The sequence below is a fragment of the Delphinapterus leucas genome, chromosome 1 (assembly GCF_059928025.1).
Source record: "Delphinapterus leucas isolate spDelLeu-1000000601 "Yukka" chromosome 1, BTC_Dleu_Yukka2, whole genome shotgun sequence".
NCBI classification, from domain to species: Eukaryota; Metazoa; Chordata; class Mammalia; order Artiodactyla; family Monodontidae; genus Delphinapterus; species Delphinapterus leucas.
In genome coordinates this window covers 31759442-31781063 of record NC_143129.1, presented here as the reverse complement: position 1 = coordinate 31781063, position 21622 = coordinate 31759442, and the positions used below count along the sequence as shown (strand labels likewise).

The 21622-nt window shown below is 46.3% G+C and overlaps 1 protein-coding gene and 1 pseudogene across 1 annotated transcript in view; both read left to right on the top strand.

Moving 5' to 3' along the window:
- LOC149750438 (kinesin-like protein KIF26B) overlaps positions 1–4852 on the top strand; it is a 43692-nt gene extending 38840 nt beyond the window's left edge. The window contains exon 2 of the mRNA XM_089907759.1: positions 4648–4852. Coding sequence (XP_089763885.1) covers positions 4648–4818 — 171 coding nt within the window. The 3' untranslated portion in view covers positions 4819–4852. The remainder of the gene's footprint in view (positions 1–4647) is intronic.
- A 5524-nt stretch (positions 4853–10376) lies between these two features.
- On the top strand, positions 10377–20685 carry LOC149750437 (phosphatidylethanolamine-binding protein 1 pseudogene; annotated as a pseudogene).
- The last annotated feature ends 937 nt before the right edge of the window (positions 20686–21622 follow it).

Here is a 21622-nt window from a genome sequence, read left to right as displayed (position 1 = left end):
TATTGCTCTAGCTTTCAGTAGCTTTTCTTCAGGCAAAAAGAGCCAGCAGTAGTTAACTTGCTGCAATGTCTGCTGAGACTTCTAAGCAAACACTGTTGCCATGTGAGCTCTGGCCCTTTTACAAATCCTGCTTAGGAAAGGTGCTTACTACCACCGCGCACGGCACAGGAGCCACCTTTGCAATGCATCACTTCAGTTCTGGGTAGGTCTGGTTTCCAGGTGGAGAACAGACAGGCAGGGTGAGATGAAAGTTGAAATGCGATCAAGTTTGCCCAGTCGCTCAGGGGCAGAAAGCACTGACACGAAAAGAGTGCAGTGGAACCCCTTAGGGAGGGCTGAGGCCAGCACAGACACTGCAGAAGAGGAGATCGTTCTGGCTTCGGAGACGTCGCAGTGCTTCCCTCCTGAGTGGGGCATACCTCTTGTTTCTTTGCCTGCCAGGATCGAATGAACATATCTCATAAAATGAAGCATTTTGGTCCCCAGAAGGAGGGGTACAGAGGTAAGAGACACGCGCCCATGGCTGTTCCAAGAATCCTCTGTGCTGCTCCGTCCCTGGGTCACAAAGGGCAGCTGCTCCCCAGGGGGATCCTTCGGGGGGGGGGAAGGGGCCAGATGCTGTTAGAGCCAGCCCCAGAAGTGACTCAAGTGGGGATTGACACATATTCCTGCAGTGCAAGTGAAGACTCATATACAGAAAAGGATGGAAAATTTTCTCTCCCCCCTACTCTCTGATAGGAGCAAAACCCAAATAAGTTAGTGGGGGCCTATCTCACTGCAGTGTGATTATTAGAGGAAGATGCTGTTCCGTGTACCGCCACCAGCTTTCTGTTACCCTGTGACTGAGATGCAGGGTCTGCATGATCAGCTGTAACCGTCTATCTTTGGTTTGGGGATGCATTTGTTGATCTTGTCCTTTGCAGATTTGCTCACCTCGTTTAGGCTTTTTGAAATTGTATTCTGCTGTCCTCGTTCCCTAAGAGTGCAACCACTGACAGCATAGACAGTACCAAGGGCTGGCATTAGTTGTGTCCAGTCTTTTTCAGGATAACTGTGAGTTAGGCTGTGCTAACACACATCAAAAATATTTACTGAGCACCACTGTTTGCAAAACATATAAAAATATTAAGTAACAGTGTAAGTAGTAATAACAATAAAGGAGATATCCCAAAACAGTGAGATACCAATTGCCTAACAGAAAATGCTTTATATGTTATTTTCTGGGATTTGGGGTCATAATGCCATTAAATATAAAGACTGAGTGGGATGCATCTGCTGTCCTTAGAAGTCTCTGCACAGGAAATGGATACTGCTGGTGTTCCCTGCTGCCTCGACAGAGTCCAAGGGAGGTGGCTTTCTGGGTCAATAATGCCATTTAAGATGAGCCCCCAAGTTGTCACACTCTGGAAGCTCTCAGAGTCCTTCCCATCAGTGGAGAAGTTAAAGGTCAATGGCTTATAGATTGCGATTTGCCGTGTGAAAGCAACCTTGGTTGATAACAGCCAAACATCTTTTGTCTTGATTCTGTGGTCGAGATCATAACTGAATTTAAGATTCGAGATTTCTTTGTGAACTGGTATATGGCTCCTTATATTGAGGTATCAGTGCAAAAATGTAAATGTGGTTGAAAGACATGAATCTTGCCTAGGGTGACAACGTAGTGAGCGGCTTTATCTGTGAGGTCTGTGAGAGGCAGCTCCCTGTGCACACGAACGGTAGCGGGGACTCCCATACGCACTGAAGACCCCACGTTGACAAGCACACACGTGTGCAAACACACAGGCGCCCCCGCCACTCCCTGTGCCTGGTTCCTTTACTGCCATCCCGTGTTTCAGTGACCACTACCCTCGGGATGTGATGTGGTGTTTTGAAAGTCACAGACACTACTTGTTGCTTTAGTGAAACCATCCGGTGTAACAGAGATGGAGAGGAAACAGCAGGTTTTAATCAGAACTAAAGCAAATGAAATCCTGTGGAGAAAATCTAGTCCCCCTAAAGTTAGTGATTGGGACCCCCTGGCAAGTTTTCAGCTGCTCCTCCTAGACTATGACATACACACATAATCAAGATAACGAATCCTTTCCCCCAGAACTTTACGCTTTTCAGATGTGTTAGACGAAGAGATTGAGGTGTTTGAATTTTCCCACGAAGAGTCTTGTAGCTTTCACAGTATCGTGAGAGAAAAAATTAAGTCAGAAAAGTCTGAAAGGCAGAGGTAAACCATAGTCCTCTACAAAGAAGGCTCTTGATTGCAGACTGTGCAGTGAAGCTAAGGTTTCCGGGAATTCCTGCTGTTTGGGCGTTTTCTCTTACAGTGGATTGCGGGGAGGGGGCCCCTAGAGCCGCCTTGAGGGGACAGTTAAAGCGGGAATGAGGGTTGGACTGGGGGAGGGGAGGACAGAGTGAAAATGTCACAGAATCCAACAAATCCGGGTTCAGCCTTGGCCCCTGCTCCCTAGCTGTTTTCCCCTGGGGAAGCAGCCCCAGGTTTCTGCCCCTCGGTCTCTTAGAATCCAGCTTCTGCAGGACTGCAGTGAGGGCCCTGGGGGGAACCGACCACGACAGCACACCCCTTAGCCCCATCTCACACACATCTTAGCACATCTCACGTGCTGCCCACCTGGCCTGGGAACCAAGGGTAGGGGCCGCTGCGTGACTGGAGAGGGGCTTGGGGTTCTCGGCGAGCTCATCCCCATGCCCTTTGGAGAAGCCAAGTCTTCCAGGCAGATTCTTACAGAACAGAGCCTTCATTATAGCTAGCAGCAAAAAAGCAGGCCCCTCTTAGAGAGACTTGCTTTTGAAGTGTGGGGAGGCCGCCCGCTGGTAGGAAAGGCCACTGCCCTGAAATAAGATTCGGAACCAGGGGAAGAGTGAATGCTGCTGCGTATGTGGTCTGCTTCCAAGGAGGGGGTCGCCTAGGGAACACAGGGTTGGGGTAGGTGTTAGTTTTGTCACAAGGATGATCAAGGAGGGTCGGCCCCACGTCGCTCCTGAGACCCCATTCTGGTGTGGAGAGCTGTGGGATGGAGGGAATTCACGGTGAGGTTTGTTTTGGGACACTGTCCAGGATGGCATCCTGTACCACCGGTGCTTCATAAATGCCATTTATGGTGGTGACAACAGTGTGCGTGCCCACGGCCAGGTCCCCGGTTGTTTCAGCCGTCCCCTCCAGCATGCCTCACTCCTCCGGGAGAGTGGTAGCTGGTTGAGGGGTTCCCACACCCCACGGGCTGCAGAGGAAGCCCAAAGAGAGGTGACACAGGCCCTCTGTCTGGGAAGCAGCCCCTGCCAGTGCAGGGAACGTCCTCCAGGCCACTGGCTGCTTTTGCCGTTTCCTCTCCCGTTTCTCTGATGTGGGTTGAGTTTCCTTACAATGCATTGAATGAATGAGAATAAGAAAGTGTGTATTGGCAGAATTACAGCTGGATAATGCCAAGGCTTTCCAAGTCAGAGCGTGAATTTAAGCAGAGCAAAGCTTCAAGTCCGTGGGGCTCAAGAGTGATTGCTATTCTTCTAATAATGAAAAGTACAAATGTTTGATGTTCAAAGGTTAACAAACGGGACTCTTTCACTGGCCTTCTGGGCTGCTCAGCACAGAGTGGAAACCGTTCTGATCTTTGCCGTATCGCACTTGTATTTTCTAGGCAATTAGAAACATTGTCCACTCAGCATTTAAGAGGTTTGAACTGGCTGGAGACCTTTTTTTTTTTTTTTCCCCCAAACTAAAGTTTCCTTTTTTTAAAAAAAAAAAACTGACAGTTTTTCCTTTTTGCAAGTAGACTGAAGTTTTAAAGTAACAGGCTTTCAAAATAGCACACTTAGGACTTGCCTGCATAATTATTACATTTGTCATGGGATTAGCACTTTCCGAAAGTATATTTCTATACCAGTATCTTACTTTGCCCAGAAGTGTGGTTCTTCATAGTATATTATGTACATTTAGGCAAAATAGACCCAGCCCCCATTCACTAGAATTTGCGCTATAAAGGTAATTATTGCCAATAAAATGGAAGCCATTTATCTTAATGAACCAGTAGGAAAATTAAGTCTGTTCCAAGAAGAAAAAAAAAAAAACCATTGGTCATTCATGGTGGGCTGTATCTATTTTTATGAGCTTCTCTAAGTCATCTCTTTGCTGACTGCCTACAGCAAACAACAACAATGCACAAGTAGTGTTTTGTTTAATTTCTTATGTTCGTTAGCAGGTTCACTTCTCCCTTGAAAAAATGATGTCTTTGCCCCTCTTGTCTATTGGAGAGCCTTTAGTGCCTTCCTAGTAAGAAACCAGCACTAGTTGGTCCTACTGGTCTGGTCTTGGACTACACATAGTGTGGTTAATGGCTTCTGCTTTCCCCTCCAAATGGAGGGGGGACACAGAAGTAATTGAAACTTACAGTGTCGGGGCATAATTGTATTCCGTTATATTTAATGCAAACGAGGAGGTATTCTAGCTAACATGCAGGAAAATGGCCTTAGAGGAGGCCATGTTGCGTGTCACTGAATGCACGTGGGGACGTGTTCCCTCCCAGCCTCACCGCCCCCTGCCCCGTGCTCTGGCCCCGACCCCAAAACAGAGGCGCTACCGGTGGTAGTCAGGAAATGCCGTGAGCCACAGGTAATGAGCTCGATCTCTGTGTTCCTTGCCAGATCTCCCAGCTGATGACAGAGCCTGGCCGGGAGGGCCTGACAGAGGCGGCGCTGAATCGCTACAATGCAGACAAGCCTTCGGCCTGCAGTGTCCCGGCCTCGCAAGCCTCCTGCGTGGCCAGCGAGACCTCCGCGGGCACCTCGGTGGCCGCGTCCTTCTTCGCCAGGTAAGAGAGGTGTCCAGACCCTCGGTTCTTTCAGGTGAGCCCACCCGGTTGGCCTCTCACGTGGACCAGTTTAGCTAAAACACTGGGAAGAGTTTGGGGCTGTTCTTTGACTTCACTCTTTAAGACAGGGTTTCTCAACCTCAGCCCGTTGACATCTGAGGCCAGATAACTCTCTGTTTAGGGGGACTGTCCTGTGAGTATAGGACGTTTAGCAGCATCCTTGGCCTCTACTCGCCAGATTCCTGTGGCACCTTCCCCGGTTGTGACAACCCAAAATGTCTCCAGATGTTGCCAAACATCGCCTGGCTTGAGAACTTCTGCTCTGGGAATACGTGGCTCTAAAGATGGTCTCCACAGGAGGAGGAATTTTGTGGGTGCAGCCCCATGGCTGGTGTTTCCAGATATCTCTTCTCACTACAGAAAATGAACTGCTTAAAATTTAGCTATTAAATAGATGGCAATTTTCTTCCTCCTTGACAGACTAGCTGGATAGTTGTCAACTATCCAGCTAATTTCAGAAACTTAAAAAAAAAAAACCCTGAGAAACAAAAAAGAAAGGTATTTCAACAATGTTTTCTGCCTAATTTTAGCAACACGGCAGAGACAGGGCAGGAGACATAGGACAGCTGAGCAGGAAGGCGCTTCAGGGATTGTCTAATTTGATCTCCTTATTTTATGAATAAGGAAACTGAGGACCAGGAAAGTTAAACTGTGAGGTAGTTTATAGCAAAGCCAGAAATAGAAACCAGATTCCTCTGGGTTTTCCTCTGTGACTCATTCTTTACTTGATACTTGGAACTTAACCTTAGAAAACTTTTTCTGTACCTAAGATTCGTGAGCTTCTGAGTAAGCAGGGTATAGACTAAATAGAGTGAGATGTGAAATCAGAAGACCCCTTGGGTTTGAGTTCCAGCTCTGCCTCAGGGTCCTCATCTATAAAATGAGGATAATACCTGTTCCTCAGGGTTGCTCTGAAGATTAACATAAGATGATTATAAATTATAAAGTATGTGCTGTACAAATGGTAATTCACTATGGACTTAACGAGCGTGTCAGTAAGAGGGAACGTTGTTTGGCTTTTCCTGTTATCCTTAGCAATGGTAACATCCAAAGCACAAATCTGAGGAAGGGGCTCTGATTAGGAAAGGAACAAGTTAGAGGAGGAACAGAGGCTGACATCCTGGATTAAGACACAATAAAGGCAGCACACGGGGCTTGTCGGAAGACTGGCTTTGAGGTTCTGGTTGTACCTTGGTGCCATGTTTATTGTCCTGTGAACAACTGGGCCAACTTGAATGTATGGGAAGTAACAGGAAATATGTATGTAGTGGCCACCTGACAACAGAGGCCACCGTGTTAGCTCTGCGTGTTCGTGAATTTCTGTGTTGTCTGGGACCACTGAGAAAGCTTACTGGGAGGTCATGTCCATGCCACTCAAGGAGAGAATAAACAGATGGAACAGAATATGAGGGAATGCCACAAGCACAGAAGATCCCGGGACATAGGTAGGCTATTAGAGCATGTCTACAGGAGGGTGACTAAAGTGGTGAGGAACTAGGAGGCCAAGTCCTGGCAGGCTTAGTCTGGAGAAGAGAGCCCTCAGCTGTCTCTTGGGCCATCATGTAAAAGAGGGATTTGGATGGTTGTATAGAAAACCTGAGTATGTGGGCAAAGGCTGAATAAAACTTCATGATGAAAGAGAGAGATCTCCCAGCTCGGAATGAAGGAGAACACGCTCACAATTCAAACTGCCCCAAGAGACAGTGAGGTCCCCATCACCGAGGGAGATCAAGCTTGCATTGGGTGACTACCTGGCTTCATTGCCGGAGAGAACATTCAGTGCTCAGATGGGGGTTGATCTCCTGAAATACTGAAATGTCCAGAGATTTTTACAGACTGACTGACTCATAAAAAAAACCCAGAAAAAGGAGTTGAAGCAGGAAGAAATAAGAGGTGCTGTGATCCCTGATGGACAGTGTTTTGGGAGAATAGTGTTCCCTGCTGGGGGGAAACCAACAGTGTCATCCGAGTCAGGGAGAGGATGTCGAGATGGGATAGACCAGGAAGGCCTGAGTGCTGGACAAATGGTGTATGGAGGCCAGCTTTCACGTGGGTCAGAGGAGGATTTACAAACAAGCGAACAAGCACCAGGGAAAAGAATGGTGAATGACTGGCAAAGACAGTCTTCCTGAGAGTTTTGCTTGTACACCAAGGGGTAGAATGGAAACACCAGGGTGCACCCACCTGAATGGGCCAGTGATGTCGGCTGGACGAGGCCCTGTGGATGATGTTAGCGATAAACAAAGAACCCCTGAATTCAGAATTGCAAGGGCTTGTGGTATGAGCTTTCAAAGAGCTAGAAAGGATTCAGAGGGCTACCTAAATCTTTGTCATTGCTTTGTGGTGAATGCTGACAGCACCTGGAGCTTAGTGGGTTAAGGCATTAAAAGTACATGGTTTGGGGCTTCCCTGGTGGCGCAGTGGTTGAGAGTCCGCCTGCCGATGCAGGGGACACGGGTTCGTGCCCCGGTCCGGGAGGATCCCGCATGCCGCGGAGCGGCTGGGCCCGTGAGCCATGGCCGCTGAGCCTGCGCGTCCGGAGCCTGTGCTCCGCAACGGGAGAGGCCACAGCAGTGAGAGGCCCGCGTACCGCAAAAAAAAAAAACAAAAAGAAAAAAACTACATGGTTTGTGTTTAGAGCATTTACAGTGTAGAGTGAGGGGTGAAGTACCATGAGAAAAAGAATAATTCTTTAAAAACACACACACACACACACACACACACACACACACACACACATATATATATATATATATATATGGACAAAGGGAGGGGGAAGTGTAAGCTGGGACGAAGTAAGAGAGTGGCATGGACATATATATACTACCAAACATAAAATAGATAGCTAGTGGGAAGCAGCCGCATAGCACAGGGTGATCAGCTCGGTGCTTTGTGACCACCTAGAGGGGTGGGATAGGGAGGGTGGGAGGGAGACGCAAGAGGGAGGGGATATGGGGACATATGTATACGTATAGCTGATTCACTTCGTTATACGGCAGAAACTAACACACCATTGCAAAGCAATTATACTCCAATAAAGGACAACCTCCCTGTCAAGGACGGGGACTGAGAGCAAAGTCGGGTGACCTGCTCAAGGTCCGCACTGTCAAGAGAGAACCAGGGTCGTCCCTCACCTCTGTGGGTCCCCAAAGGCCCCCCTGAGAAGTCTAAAGCAGCCCCGTTACGTTGTCAGACAGTAAACTGAGGTCGCGTCAGAGGAGCTTTCTGTTTCAGCTCAAGCAAAGCTGTGTGAGGTGATGGTAGGCGTGGCTTTTAAGAAGGGTGGAATCTGGATCTGTTGCTGGGGCCGAAATTGGAAACACATTAGCGGTTATGGTTTTCGTGGAAGGATAGGGGAGTCGTTCCACATAGGAACTTAGGGGCAGGGTCAGCCCCTCAGATCTGTGTTCACCACTTTTGAACTCGTGCTGCTTGACTGTGTGGTTGAAACTCATCCGTGAGTCTGCAGGGCTCTGGACTCTACATAGCTCCAAGTGAGGACAGGCTGGCCAGCCCTCAAGAGCTGTGCTGGGCGTCATTTCATTGCAGATAGGAGCAGCGCCATTTGCCAAATTTGTGGCCGACGTGGCTGACATCTACTGAACACTCAGTGTGTGTCACTCACTGCACTAAGCTCTTCATATGCAGAATCTCCCTTAATCCTGAGAGTAACCCTGGGACGCAGATCCTGCCATCTCCCCTGTTTGATGGATAGAGAAAGAGGTGTCCTGAGTCAAGTCACCAGCCCAAGGCTACACAGCTGGGAGGTGTCAGGGTGGGGAGTCCATCCTCATCTCCTCTCACCTGTGAGCCTTGTTGCTGTTCTCTGTGCTAAGCAGGCTTTCTCCATCATAATCGCTCATAAAACCCATGAAGTAAGTGGGCCCTGCAATCAGTTTGAGAAGATAAGCAGAACAGCGACAAAACCCTGATTTGTTGAGGGCTGCAGGTGTCCACTTTGCTCTGTGATACAGGCCTTTCTTTTAAAGTGTTTACTTTTCAGAGCTATGGGTAGAGGTCTGGGTGGATCTTGTTGCATTTCAGATTCAACAGCTATAAAATAAAAATTCCAGTTCTGAATAAGCAGTGATACTTTGGACCAGGGCTACCCCCAGTGTGGTCTGTGGACAGCACGCGCTTACTGGTCTGTGATAAGTGTGGAAATTCAGAGGAAGCATTTAGAAACTTCTGTAGCAAGTTGACAGAGTAAGTTTATGCCTATTGAATCTAAAAATAAAAAAGTAGGTCTTATAGTTTGAATGTAATTAGAAATAAAAGCAAAAAAGTGATTCCTTCACCACAGATAATTTGAGAAGTACTGCTTTAGAAAATGTCGAAGCCCAAATTGCTTTTCTTCTACATATCTTTCGCCAGAATTTCTTTGTTTAATTAATTAATTTATTTGGCCGTGCTGGGTCTTAGTTGGGGCATGTGGGTTCTAGTTCCCTGACCAGGGATCGAACCCAGGCCCCCTGCGTCGGGAGCGTGGAGTCTTAACCACTGGACCACCAGCGAAGTCCCTCCCTCTTTATTTCTTTAAATATCAGCGTTTTGGTGGACTGCCTTTGCTTCAGAATTTCAGTACTCTGCTTTTGGAAAAACACTTTTTTGTTCCGCTTTGGAAAAAAGTAGTAATAGTGAAATAGTAACAGTAATACTAAAAATATTAATAGTAATCTTAACCAAAAAAAGAGATTGGCATAACTGATCATCAAGTTGGTTATTTATCATGCTTTGAACTTTTCAAATGAGGGAATCTCCTTTGTGTGATTCCCATGTTAATATTAAGTGTTGAAGTCAGGTGTCATTAGATTTCCCATTTGTTGACTATTCACTTTGAATAAAGATTTACTTTTAAAAAAACTGTCATGATCTTGTTTTTTCAGTTTTATTGAGATATAACTGACATATATTACTGTATAAGTTTAAGGCATACAGCGTAATGATCTGATTTACATGTATTGTGAAATGATTACCACAATAGGTTTACCCAACATCCATGATCTCATACAGAAACAGATACCAAAAAAAAAAAAAAAGAAAAGAAAAAAAATTTTTTTCCCTTGTGATGAGAACTCTTCGGATCTACGCTCTTAACAGCTTTCAAACATACCATACAGCAGTGTTAACTTGAGAGCTGGATGAAGGTGGTCCAAAGGTACAAACTTCCAGTTATAAGATAAATAAGTACCAGGGATATAATGTACAATATGATGACTATAGTTGAGATTGACTTAATTATGTACTTTGTGCTTTAAAGTATGAAGTGCGTGAAACCCTATGAAAATTCTTGGGTGAATCCTCAGCTTTGTAGGTTGAGGTGGTAGAATCCTCATTTGATTTTGAAGAGCTGTGAACAAATCCTGGATTACGCATAGAATTGCCTGAAGCTCTGGTAAATAAAGTGAATCTTTCAGATGATCTCCTATCTTTGCATTGATGGTCTTTCCCAAATAACCTTACTGATAATCATATTGTTGTTGTCTTAATCCATTGGAGAAAATGAGCTTCTGGAGGATTTTAATCTACTTTCAGAGCAAGTATGGGAAAAATAGTGAAGATTGCCAGCGATCACATGAGCTTTGCAAAGGCAAGTTCAAGTGTGGCAGAACTGGTGCTGCCATCTCTGTGGAGCTGGTGAACACGTGGGTTTTCAGTTCTGTCTTCAGACTCCACTTCTTATTGTAATGTTATTTCTTTACAGCTTTTACATTTAGTTCACAACCTTTGTAAGACCATAACTTTTTACCAAATTCAAATGAAATTTTCAAGTAAAATTATATAAAGGTCATTTTTCATTATTATTTTTTCATTTCTCTATTTTCTTAATGTAAATAAATGCCTTTAAATCTGTTTTCATGGGTTTTGATTACTTCGGATTACTCAACGCCTTCAAATCCTTACTGTCTGTCCATTTGCTCATCATTGGATCCATCACATTAGTTAGAGCTTCTCCCTCTCTTTTTCCTCTGTTCTTTTTTTTTTTCCAGTAACAGGGTTATTTTTTATTTACTGACTCTCTTCTTGAAGATTCTGACCTTTACACAATTTTCCGTTGTTGATTAAAAATACATAGCTCCCGGGTTTGGAATTTTCTGCGTAAATTTTGATGTTCACCTCAATATTGGGTTGCCCTGAGACTGATTTTGTGCGGTCCACTTGCTCTGTTTTCTCTCTCTCTCGCTTGGCAAGCTGTCCCTCATTTCCTTCTGCTAACTTTTTGCCTTTTGCCTGAACTCATTTTTTTCTTAGGGATGTTATTATATTTCTGACTATCTCCACCTCTTGAGCAGTTTCTTCCGTCTTTGTTATTAGACCATTGCTTGTATCACCTGACGGCCATCTCCAAGCCCCTGTTATGCTGTTGACTCTTATGACTGATTTAACCGGCATCCCTCTGAGGCCAGAGGTTGCTGTGACATTAAACCAAGACCAGCTCGGGTCCAGAATCAGGGGCTAAGCCGAGCTGAGAGGGCCGACTCCCGGCTCCGAGGCCCTGCCCTCAGACGGGTCCCTCCGTTCATCAGCCTTCTTGTGGGACCTGCTCCTGAGTGCTCTGTGCTCACGTGCTGCTGTACACACAGCTCCCACTGCCACAGAGAAGGTCCTCCTTAAAAGCCATTTCCGCACTCTCACTGACAGCCAACTCAAATAGTGCCTTTCGCTGGTCACAGCAGATGCTTTTCGTATATAATCTTGCACAGCGAAGGCTTTCTTTAGTCCCTGGGCATGCTGACACATAACAGTAGTAGTTGGTTATTTGAGAGGAGCCTATTAAGTCAAAGAAGGATGGAGTGTGAAACTGTTCACGGTTCTTTTGTTCTTCCATCAGGTACAGTTCCCTTAGGGATGCTCACATCTTCCCATTATAAATACACCAGCAATTATTACCAGAGAAGAACTCTCCTAAACACACCACAGTTGGTCTCAGGTGATCTAGGGGGAGAAACGTGGAGCTGGGTGCACAGATCCAACTCTTAATTTGCTGATTCTCTGTGGAGAGATGGGGCAGACTTTCCGCCTCCAGTTTTACAGATTGGAAGTTAATTTCCGGCGCCATGTGTGTTACAATAGAATGATATCTCTACAAAACAAAACAAAAACGCTAGGAGCTTTGAGGAGCTCATACTGTGGAATTTCTCTTATATGATTATTGTGTTTTTCCTGTTTAGTTTGCATCCAAGTCTGCACCTTTGTCTCCTTACTCCTTCTAGGGTCTCATTCTGACTTAGGGTCTATCCCTTTCCCTTTTTCTCCCATTACTCTCCACCTTCCCCACACCACCTCCCTGTCCGCCTCTTCCATGGCTCCCATGGAAGTGGGGCTGCCGTTGAACCTTGTAGGGAACACCTGTGGTCAGGGCCGACACGCATAATTGTGCCATTTGCCAGAACTCTACTGGTTGAGCTGAGACGCTACTCTACATGCATAATTGTGCCATTTGGCCAAAACTCTACTGGTTGAGCTGAGACGCCTCCCACTGGGCTCCATCTATCCAAAGGGACGTCTTTTTCTCAGCTGCCCAAAGGCACTGTCTGGGCTCGTGTCTCCCCTGGGGGCAGCGATCTTTGAAGGCCTGAAGTGGAAACCAAATCCCTACCCTCTGAATTTCTGTTTACTTATTCCTGGCAAGTCATAGCTTTACTTTTCTTAGAAAAGACTCCATGGACTTCTCAGAAAAGAAGGGACTGTTGCTCATGTATATTGATGCAGTGAATGTTTAGGAATCGTAACTATACGAATATAGTTTCGCTTGAACACACACAAGTTGCAATATGAAAGGAAAATACTAAAAAGGAGCCAACTGTATATTTCGTGCTGTCAGACTTCAGGGGGCGCAGGAAATAGTTTCAGGTGTTTGCTGCATGAAGAAGTAAACCCTTGATTGCTTATGAAAGACAGAGAAAGCACTGAAGAAAAAGTGGCCATAATTCAATGTCTACACTATGATCCTTTGTGTTCAAAAAAAAATCCTAAAACACTTTAAATATATGACCCTAACAGCCAGTACCCTACCCCGGCAACCCCAAAACCCCTGTTTTGGGGTGTGCAGACCATAATAGAAATGGTACTCATGGCTTGGCCCACGCCATTCTGAATTGGTGATCTCTGCTAAAGAAAATGGTCAGTGTTTGCTGCCCCATTCCCATCTCCCGCTGCAGGGAATGTGTAAGATAGCGCGTTTTCCAACTTAAGTCCTTCGTTTGACCGATGGCCAGTTGGGGTGCTGGCAATCAGCTCACAACATCTGGGACTTATTTGTACAGCTTTGCCTCAGTTGAAAATCCAGTTCTTGGCTTGGTGTGGATGTTTGAAGGCAAAGCAATTCCACTGAGCCTGAAGGATCCCGGTGATTCTTGTCAAATATTCTCAGGGTTAGGCATTCTGGTTCTTACTGAACAATGTTAATGTCCTTTTTACTGATGCAGGGGTGAGGGGAGGGGAAGAAGAGTACTGGATAAAGCAAAGAGAAAGATGGAGTGGCTTGTGGTTGCATCCACAGCCTGCCAGTGACATTCTGACTTTAGGCAAGTAACTTAAACCTCGCGAAGCCTCAGTTTCTCCTGTTAAACAGAGATCATCGTATCTACTTCATAGGACTATAGTGAGGATTAAATGAAAATGTGATAGTTCTTTGTAAACATCATCTAAATCCTAGAGATGACGTTAAGATGGCATTTGCTATGAAAAGGATGGAATTCTACCCTCGGTGGGAAATCCAATGAATTCTCAACATTCCCTTTAGAGTGGGTGACTTGTGTTGTGCGTACCTTTACGGTGTGTTTACGTGCCACTTTGTAATCTGGCCTAATGACTACCTAGGACCTCCATGGCAATTGTAAAGATCAGGCATCACGCCTCGGAGAGCAAAACTGCCATCATGGGGGGCTGAAGATCACAGCTGCCTCTTGAAGCCTTCCCTGGAAAGAACCAGGTGTCACTGGTGATTGAAAACATCAGTGACCAGCAGAGAGAGAAACTCTGCCCTCTCCTGTGGAGCTCCAGTTAGCTGACTACACACTTGTAAATCTTTTGAAGGGTTTCTTTTTGTAGTTTTATAGCCCTAGAAAAACTCTCAAACAGTAAGAAAGAAAACAAAAGGAAGAAAAGGAGGAGCCATTAAGAATTCTATGACCATATAGCTTGGTGGTGACTGCAGTGTGGGAGCTGGAAGTCCGCCATGACACTGACAGTGAAAATGAATCAAAACAGTAAATAAAATAGAAGTAAAAGAGGGAAATATTCGCTCTCTTTGTTAATACCTTCATCATTTGAATTGGGGGCTGAAGAGGGAAGATATGGTGGCACGGAGTCGATTCAAAAAGAACACTAGGGCTTCCCTGGTGGCGCTGTGGTTAAGAGTCCGCCTGCCGATGCAGGGGACACGGGTTCGTGCCCCAGTCCGGGAGGATCCCACATGCCGCGGAGCGGCTGGGCCCGTGAGCCATGGCCGCTGAGCCTGTGCGTCCGGATTCTGTGCTCTGTAACGGGAGAGGCCACAGCGGTGAGAGGCCCGCGTACCGCAAAAAAAAACCCGAAAAGAACAATGGAATGACCTGTGTCCTGAATGAGAAGATGGATGGAGAAAGGATACAATTTTATCTACTATATATTTGATAAAATGTTTTCTTGAGTGCACTTCTGCCCCTGCCCTGTTGCAATACCTCTGTAACTTGTTCCTTTCTTCAGTACTTACTCATTTAAAATTAATAGCTTACATTTATTGAGGGTTTCCTATGTGCCACACACTACTCTGAGTTCTTTACACGAGTTTAAACTTCAGAAGCCCCCATGAGCTGGCCCTCTTATCATCCCATTGTTTAGATGTGGAAACCGAAGCACAGATTGGTGAGGTAACTCGATCATGGTCAGACCGCTAGAAGGAGATGAGTAGGTGCTTGAGCCCGGCCACCTGATTCCAGAGCTCGTGAGCCAGAATGTAAGCTCCGTAAGGGGAGAGATATTTGTCTCTTTATTCTTGGCTGAACCCCTAGTGCCTAAAAGAGTACCTAGGAAGTGCTTGTTGAATGGATGAACAAATGCTCTTAGCTACCGAGGCAGGACATAGGTGGGCTCCAGGTTAGGCATTTACAATCAGCCTCCTGTTTGCACTTGGAACTAGAAATAACAACAGGAACAGGGTAAATACCCAAGCTTTGTCTCCTGAGGACACTTTAAGATAACAGTCCTGGCAGGAACAGAGAGGGACTAAGCCTTGTTTGAATAAAGGATCAGTAGGTCATATATTCCCCAACCGTGGGGCAAGGGAGACACTGCACATGTGCAGAAAGCCTCCTTGGAGGTCAAAAAGGAGGGGGCACCTCCCCAGAATAGGTGATGCCAAGGCCGTCCCCTAGGCCTCTGGCCTGGAATCCATCTTGGAAAAAAGCTGCACATGCATGTTGGAGAGGGTCCTAAGGCAGATCAGGTGTGGAAAAAGAAACCAGATAATTGGCCAAAGGTAAACAAAGACCCGGAAGAACTGCCCTATATGGATGCCTCCTCGTTAGGGAGGACGTGTATCTCTGCCTTGCTTGTCTTAAGTAAACAAACTGTTTCTCTGTGTGCTCTCCCACTTGTGCTGTGTCTCTGATAATAAGCTTCTGTACCCGTTTTTACAGTTTTTGCCTCCTTGAGAAATGCATTTTTCAATGGGGGCAAGGGCCCATTTTGCTTCTAGCCTCTACCCACTGGTGGACCAGAGGCTAGGATTCCTCATTTTCAGCCAGGCTACCCAAGTCCAATTCCTGGGCAGGGAATTAAGATCTCACTTCAAGTCACTGCTCTCAATGCTGCCTCTCTGAGATCACTACTATGCTCTCCTGCCTCCAAACTCAAAACGGGTTGTGATGGGTGGGCATTCATGAAGCCTCAGCACAAGGATGATCAGTGAGACCATAGCAGAGAAGGAATGCAGAGCATACCGCTGAAGACATAAGGGAGGGACGTTTTGACCAACTACTGTATTCCTCCAATTTTGTTAGTTACTAAAATATTGCTTCCTGTCTCACTCAGAGTCAAAGTTAAAGGTTTTCCAGTGGCTTGCCAGGGTCTCTCTACAATCTGCCCTACATGCTCCTCTATCACTCTCCCTCTTGTTTGCTCTCACCCAGGCACACTGACCTCCTTGCTTTTCCTCGCAAAGTGCCAAGACCATTCCTTCCTCACAGACTTTGCTCTTTCTGTTTCCTCTGCTCTTTCTCCAGGTATCTGCTTGGCTCGACCCTTCCTTCCTTCAGATCTTTGCTCAAATGCCACCTAATGGCAAGGCCTTCCCTGACCTCCCTACTTAATATTACAGCTATTCTGGCTCTGCATCCCTCTTCCCACCTAGCACCTGTTGTTTTGTGAATATCTGTTGAATGAATGAATCTCAGACTCAAAGGGAGATGGGCAGCTAAGCATCCAGGTTGTCTTCCACTGAATTTCTTTTGAGAAGCTCACATTTTTTTCCCACTAAATTCAAACTACCTGCTTAGGAATTAAATTATTCTTTTAAATCTAGGATGTTTGGGGGAGATAACATCGTCACAAAGCATGGAAAAAGGCGTTGTTGGGAAATTGAGATTCATATTAAAATATAAGTACCTGGTTGTCTTTTCAAGAGGAGGATGTGTAGAGACGGGACAAGAGGTGCTGCCTGGGACAGGAAACCGAAGAAAGAGTTAAAGCACAGGAAAGACTTATGAGTTGTAGGTCTAGCACAATGAAGCAGGGCTCTCCATCTTTTCTCCTGTCTCATTGAAAAGCTGTCTTTTCCTCCCTTGAATAAACCTCTTTGCTTTCTGTCCTGTGCTTTGATTTATTATTTTAATTCTATAGCTGTCTTAGTGAAGTATGTAAAGCATTTGGGGATAAAATCATGTGGAAGACATTACAGAAACTAAAGAGGTATTATCTTATGTGGTATTGGGTAGAGGCTCGGTGTGCTGAGGAATCCTATCCTAGATGAAAACACAAATCATGTCTGTGGCATTGTGTATTGACTAAGAAACTGACTCCTCATTGAGGGTATAGGAAGGCGGAATTTAGGGAGTACTGTTATAATAATTTGGTGGGAAATAGGTAGAACTGAAGCATAAAGAGATCTCACTGAAGTGTCTGCTTTTCATAAGTGAGAGATGTCCCTGAAGGTGGGATTTTTATTTTCTTGCCTCTGAAGTGGACATAATGACTTTTTCTTTTCCTTCTGTCTGATTACTAAGATGTAGATTTCAAGAGAACAGGAACTGTGTCTAATCCCCTTATTGCATCTAGCACTGCCTGGTACAGAGTAGGAGCTCAGTACATGAATGTTGAAAGAATGAATCAACCATGCTTGAAAACTTAGGTCTGTCCTGCTTCTCATAAGAATGAACTACTTAAAAGAAACTGTGGGATTATGTAGCCTCAGAGTTATCATCATTCCAAGTACTAGTATTAATGATAAAAATAATTCTGATAGATAAAAAATAAATGGAATATTTTCCATGATTGATTTCCACACAGTTACATTCAGCAGGACACTATTTCTAATAATCATCTTTTTAGTTAGCTGGTGCAAGAATGATTTTAGCATCACACTATAATGAGATGCCTTTCCTGGCATTTGGTGTGCTTGCTGTTCGTGAAGTACCCTGGAATTCGGGAAATACAATTTCACGAGCCTAGATCATAATAGACTGTGTCATTTTCTTGGCATCCTCAAAACCAAAGCCTTAAGAGTCCATAGTTTGTCCTTTTAAACTCTAGCAAAGGAAAGCAAGGGCCTTGGCAGTGACAAAGAAAGAGAAATTCTCTTGGAGTCTGTAAAGTGATCAGCACCAGGCAAGCCACTTGAAATAAAAAAATGAGAAAATATAAACCATCGCTCAAAACTTATTTCCAGTCTTTTAGGTGCTTCAAAAAATAATCGTGATTCCTTTTTCTGAAATAAATCTTCACCTATTATTGTACCTGTCTAAAGTGGCAAGGTGGCACTTGGGGGGAAAGCAGAATACCCCTGAACAGAATTTTAGGGGCACTTTCTAGTGATTAAAAACAAAGCTAAACAGTCTTACATCACTATATATGCTCTCACCACCCACAAGGGTTTAAAAATCAAAATAAGACCTTGTTTCCACCCTTGAGGAGTTCCAAGCATCAGGTTAAAACAGAGGGGTGAACTTCCCTGGTGGCGCAGTGGTTGGGAATCCGCCTGCCAGTGCAGGGGACACAGGTTCGAGCCCTGGTCCGGGAAGATCCCACATGCCGCAGAGCAACTAAGCCCGTGCGCCACAATTACCGAAGCCCGCGCGCCTAGAGCCCGCACACCGCAACGAAGAGTAACCCCCGCGCGCATGTGCTCCCCGGCCGTGGGGGCTGAGTTGCCTCGGTACAGCTTGCAGACCGCTGGGAGTCTGGGCTGCTACCCTGCGTGAGTCCTCCCGTGGCTTTCCCCGCTGTCCGCCCCTCTCGGCTTCGCGATGCAAGTGGTCCGGGCCTTTGAGCCTGCAGGAAGTGGACGAGAGGCCACAGCACGCGCTGCAGGTCAAATACGGCAGGGCGGAGCTTGACGAGCTGGGCAAAGAGCTGACACCCACCCAGGTGAAGAACCGGCCCACCAGCATTGCATGCGATGGCCTTGATCCAGGTAAATTGTATACCTTGGTCTTGGCAGACCCGGATGCTCCCAGCAGGAAGGACCCCAAATACAGGGAATGGCACTATTTCCTGGTGGTCAGCATGAAGGGCAACAACCTCAGCAGTGGCACGGTCCTCTCCGATTATATGGGCTCTGGGTCTCCCAAGGGCACAGGCCTTCACCGCTACGCCTGGCTAGTTTACGAGCAGGACAGGCCACTGAAGTGTGATGAGCCCATTCTCAGCAACCGATCTACAGAGGAGCGTGGCGAATTCAAGGGGGCGAATTTCCGCAAAAAGTACCAGCTCGGGGCTCCGGTGGCTGGCGCGTGTTACCAGGCCGAATGGGATGACTATGTGCCCAAACTGTATGAGCAGCTGTCTGGGAAGTAGAGGAAAGCCAGGAGGTGGACACGGTCCCAGAGTTCCCAAGCAGTGTTTCAGTTTAGTGATGCATGTAGATTTCTCCCCTTCCCCCTGCCTGAGCCCTGAGCAGTCAGATTTAGGTTTAGGGTGACTTTTCCTTCTGTCTGTCCTCTTTAATTCTAGGGGGTTTACGTTTTGATCAAATTTGAACTCCGTTTTGGTGAGGGATATTTTGATACTGGGATGGGGTCATCAAAATGTTAATATAAGAATAACAACCCAGACGTTAAAGAAGAAAAAAATTCTGGTAAAAAGACCAGGTCTGCAGTATTAGAACAGAGTATCAAAGAATCTTTAAGGGAGGTAGAAAAAAAGAAAAGGTTGATCGCCTCTGCCTTTGTGAGCCCGAGCCCAGGATTGTCTGTGACGGCATCTTCTGGCATGTGTTTTCACGGCCCTGTCTCTCACGAAGACAACCAGGGGCCGGCACGTCCGCTAGTCCCCCATGTGATACATCTCAGGCTGGTTATTGGGTGTCAGTGTCCTGCTCTGACTCCTTTAAAGAGCAATACTGAAAAAAGCAATAGGGAGAGAGTTGCTGTTAAAGCTTGGCCATCTAGGTGAGCTGCAGGGCTGAGTGAGAGGTCATCAGCAATCCGAAAGTCTGTGCCTGTTAAATCGATCACTCGTCGGTGTAAGAAAAGCCGGTCTGGAGTTGCTGAATGTTGTGTCAGTTCTGCTGTTTGCTTATAGTTGAATAAAAACATTGCGTAGTTAAAAAAAAAAAAAAAGAGTAACCCCCTACTCATCGCAACTAGAGAAAGCCCACGTGCAGCAATGAAGACCCAAGTGGCCAAAAATTAATTAATTAATTTTTAAAAATTGTCTAGACTTTATGTGTGGTTCATTCTCTTTTAAAAAACAAAAACAAACAAACAAAAAACTGAGAGAGGGAGAGAGGGAGAGCCAAGGATTACCAAGCCGTGTGTCGTCAAGTCTGACCAGGCCTGTCAGGATGGCTGCGAAACCTCCCTTCTGCTGCTGCCGCTGCAGCCCCCTGGCTGCACACCACTGGCTTCAGGTCCCCCCAGGAATTCGCCAGATGCGTGTAGCTGGCTGTAGCAGGTACTGTTGGCCCCCACGCCCCCATGCCCTTCTGCTTATCATTCTCTAAACAAAACCTTGCAGCTCCCAAGGTCCAGGCAAATAAGCCTGACAGGAGTTGGTGGATAAATACCCCAGCTCCCTTCCTCCTTGGTTGGGATAACACTGAGACAAGGTCTACCCTGTCTCCCTGATTTCCTAAGTAGGACGGAGCCCCAGTTGCTGACGTCAGCAATCTGCTTGATAACGCATCCTCTGGTCATTTCCTTCCTTCCCTGTCTTGCTTTCCCACTTCCCTACACTGTTTCCTGGAATCACCCTCCAGTGAAAGCTACTAGCGCTCCATCCTTAGGCAGGGATGCTTCTAGGGAAACCCAGCGTAAGCTACTGGCAGTGTATCCTCACTCACTTACCCATTCATGTAGCCATTGCTTCATTCATTCACCAGGCATTTGGTAAGCCCATACTGCATGCCAGACATTATATTAGATGCCGAGCATGACAAAAGGGCAGCCACTGCCTCCAGGGAGCTCCCCGTCCAGAGGGGCAGCCAGTCCCATTACCGGAGAGTTATAAACAACATGGAAGTCCAGGACAGAGCAGTACAGGAGAACTCCCAGTATCACTCTCCCTAAGTCTTGTCTTATCCATTCATTTCCTGTCTCCCCTTCTAGAATGTAAGATCCATAGAAAGAGACACTTGTCCGGCATGTTCCATCGTTGAAACCTCAACTCTTAGAACGGGGCTGGGGCTCAGTACATATTTGGTGAGTGTGTCTCAGGAACTTTAGGAGTCTGCCGTGGAGAGTTCCCTGCCAGCCTTCTCCTGTCCCTCCTCAGGGAGTCCACCTGTGTTGCAGCTCACTGAATTCCACTGTGGAAGTAGAGTCTCCAGTACAGGGTGACAGCCTGTGCTCAGGGCAGGAGAGAAAGAATGAGTGCTGCCTGCACAGCACTGCACCTTGAGGGTGGGGCCTTCTTTCTGGTCACTTGGAACTGAGTACTTTGCCCCACCAGGCACCTGAGACGAGTGTTTTCCTTTAACATAATGGAGGGGAATCTACTTCAGAGTCTGTTGACGTAAATGTGAATCACATCTAAAAAATACCTTGATAGCAGCATCTAGGCTGGTGTTTGACCAAACAACTGGGCGCCATAGCCTGGCCAAGTGGACCGTCGCACCTAGAATCAGTACTCAGTCTAACGTGAAAATACTTTCCATTCTGTGCAATGCCAGGCTCCTACTGAGACACCCTGAGGTTGCTCCTGGCTCTGGTTTCTTAGCACTGGGGCTGCAGGGATGTGCCTGCTGGTCTTCAGGTGTGCCTCCTTCCCTCCCTCTGCCCACCTCCCACCCTTATCCTTCGGTCCTCAGGGTCCCCACCTGTGGACAGGTGCAGTTTAATCCTTGTGTCGTCTGGATCCATTGGAGAGTCCCATATCATTTATCACTGAAGATGCTGAGCATTTTGTTTTAGCTTTCACACTAAAGGTAGAGAAAATAAAAATAGATATTATTAATCTTTACACTTCTCCTGTGGTCCTAATCACCAACCACAGCCTCAAAGTCCTATGGTGGATTACTACTTTGCATGTTCTTTATTTCCTTTAAAGCTAGGCACATGAGGAAGACTGATTTATGGAGTCTAGATCCTGCTTAGTTGGTGGGGGGTGGG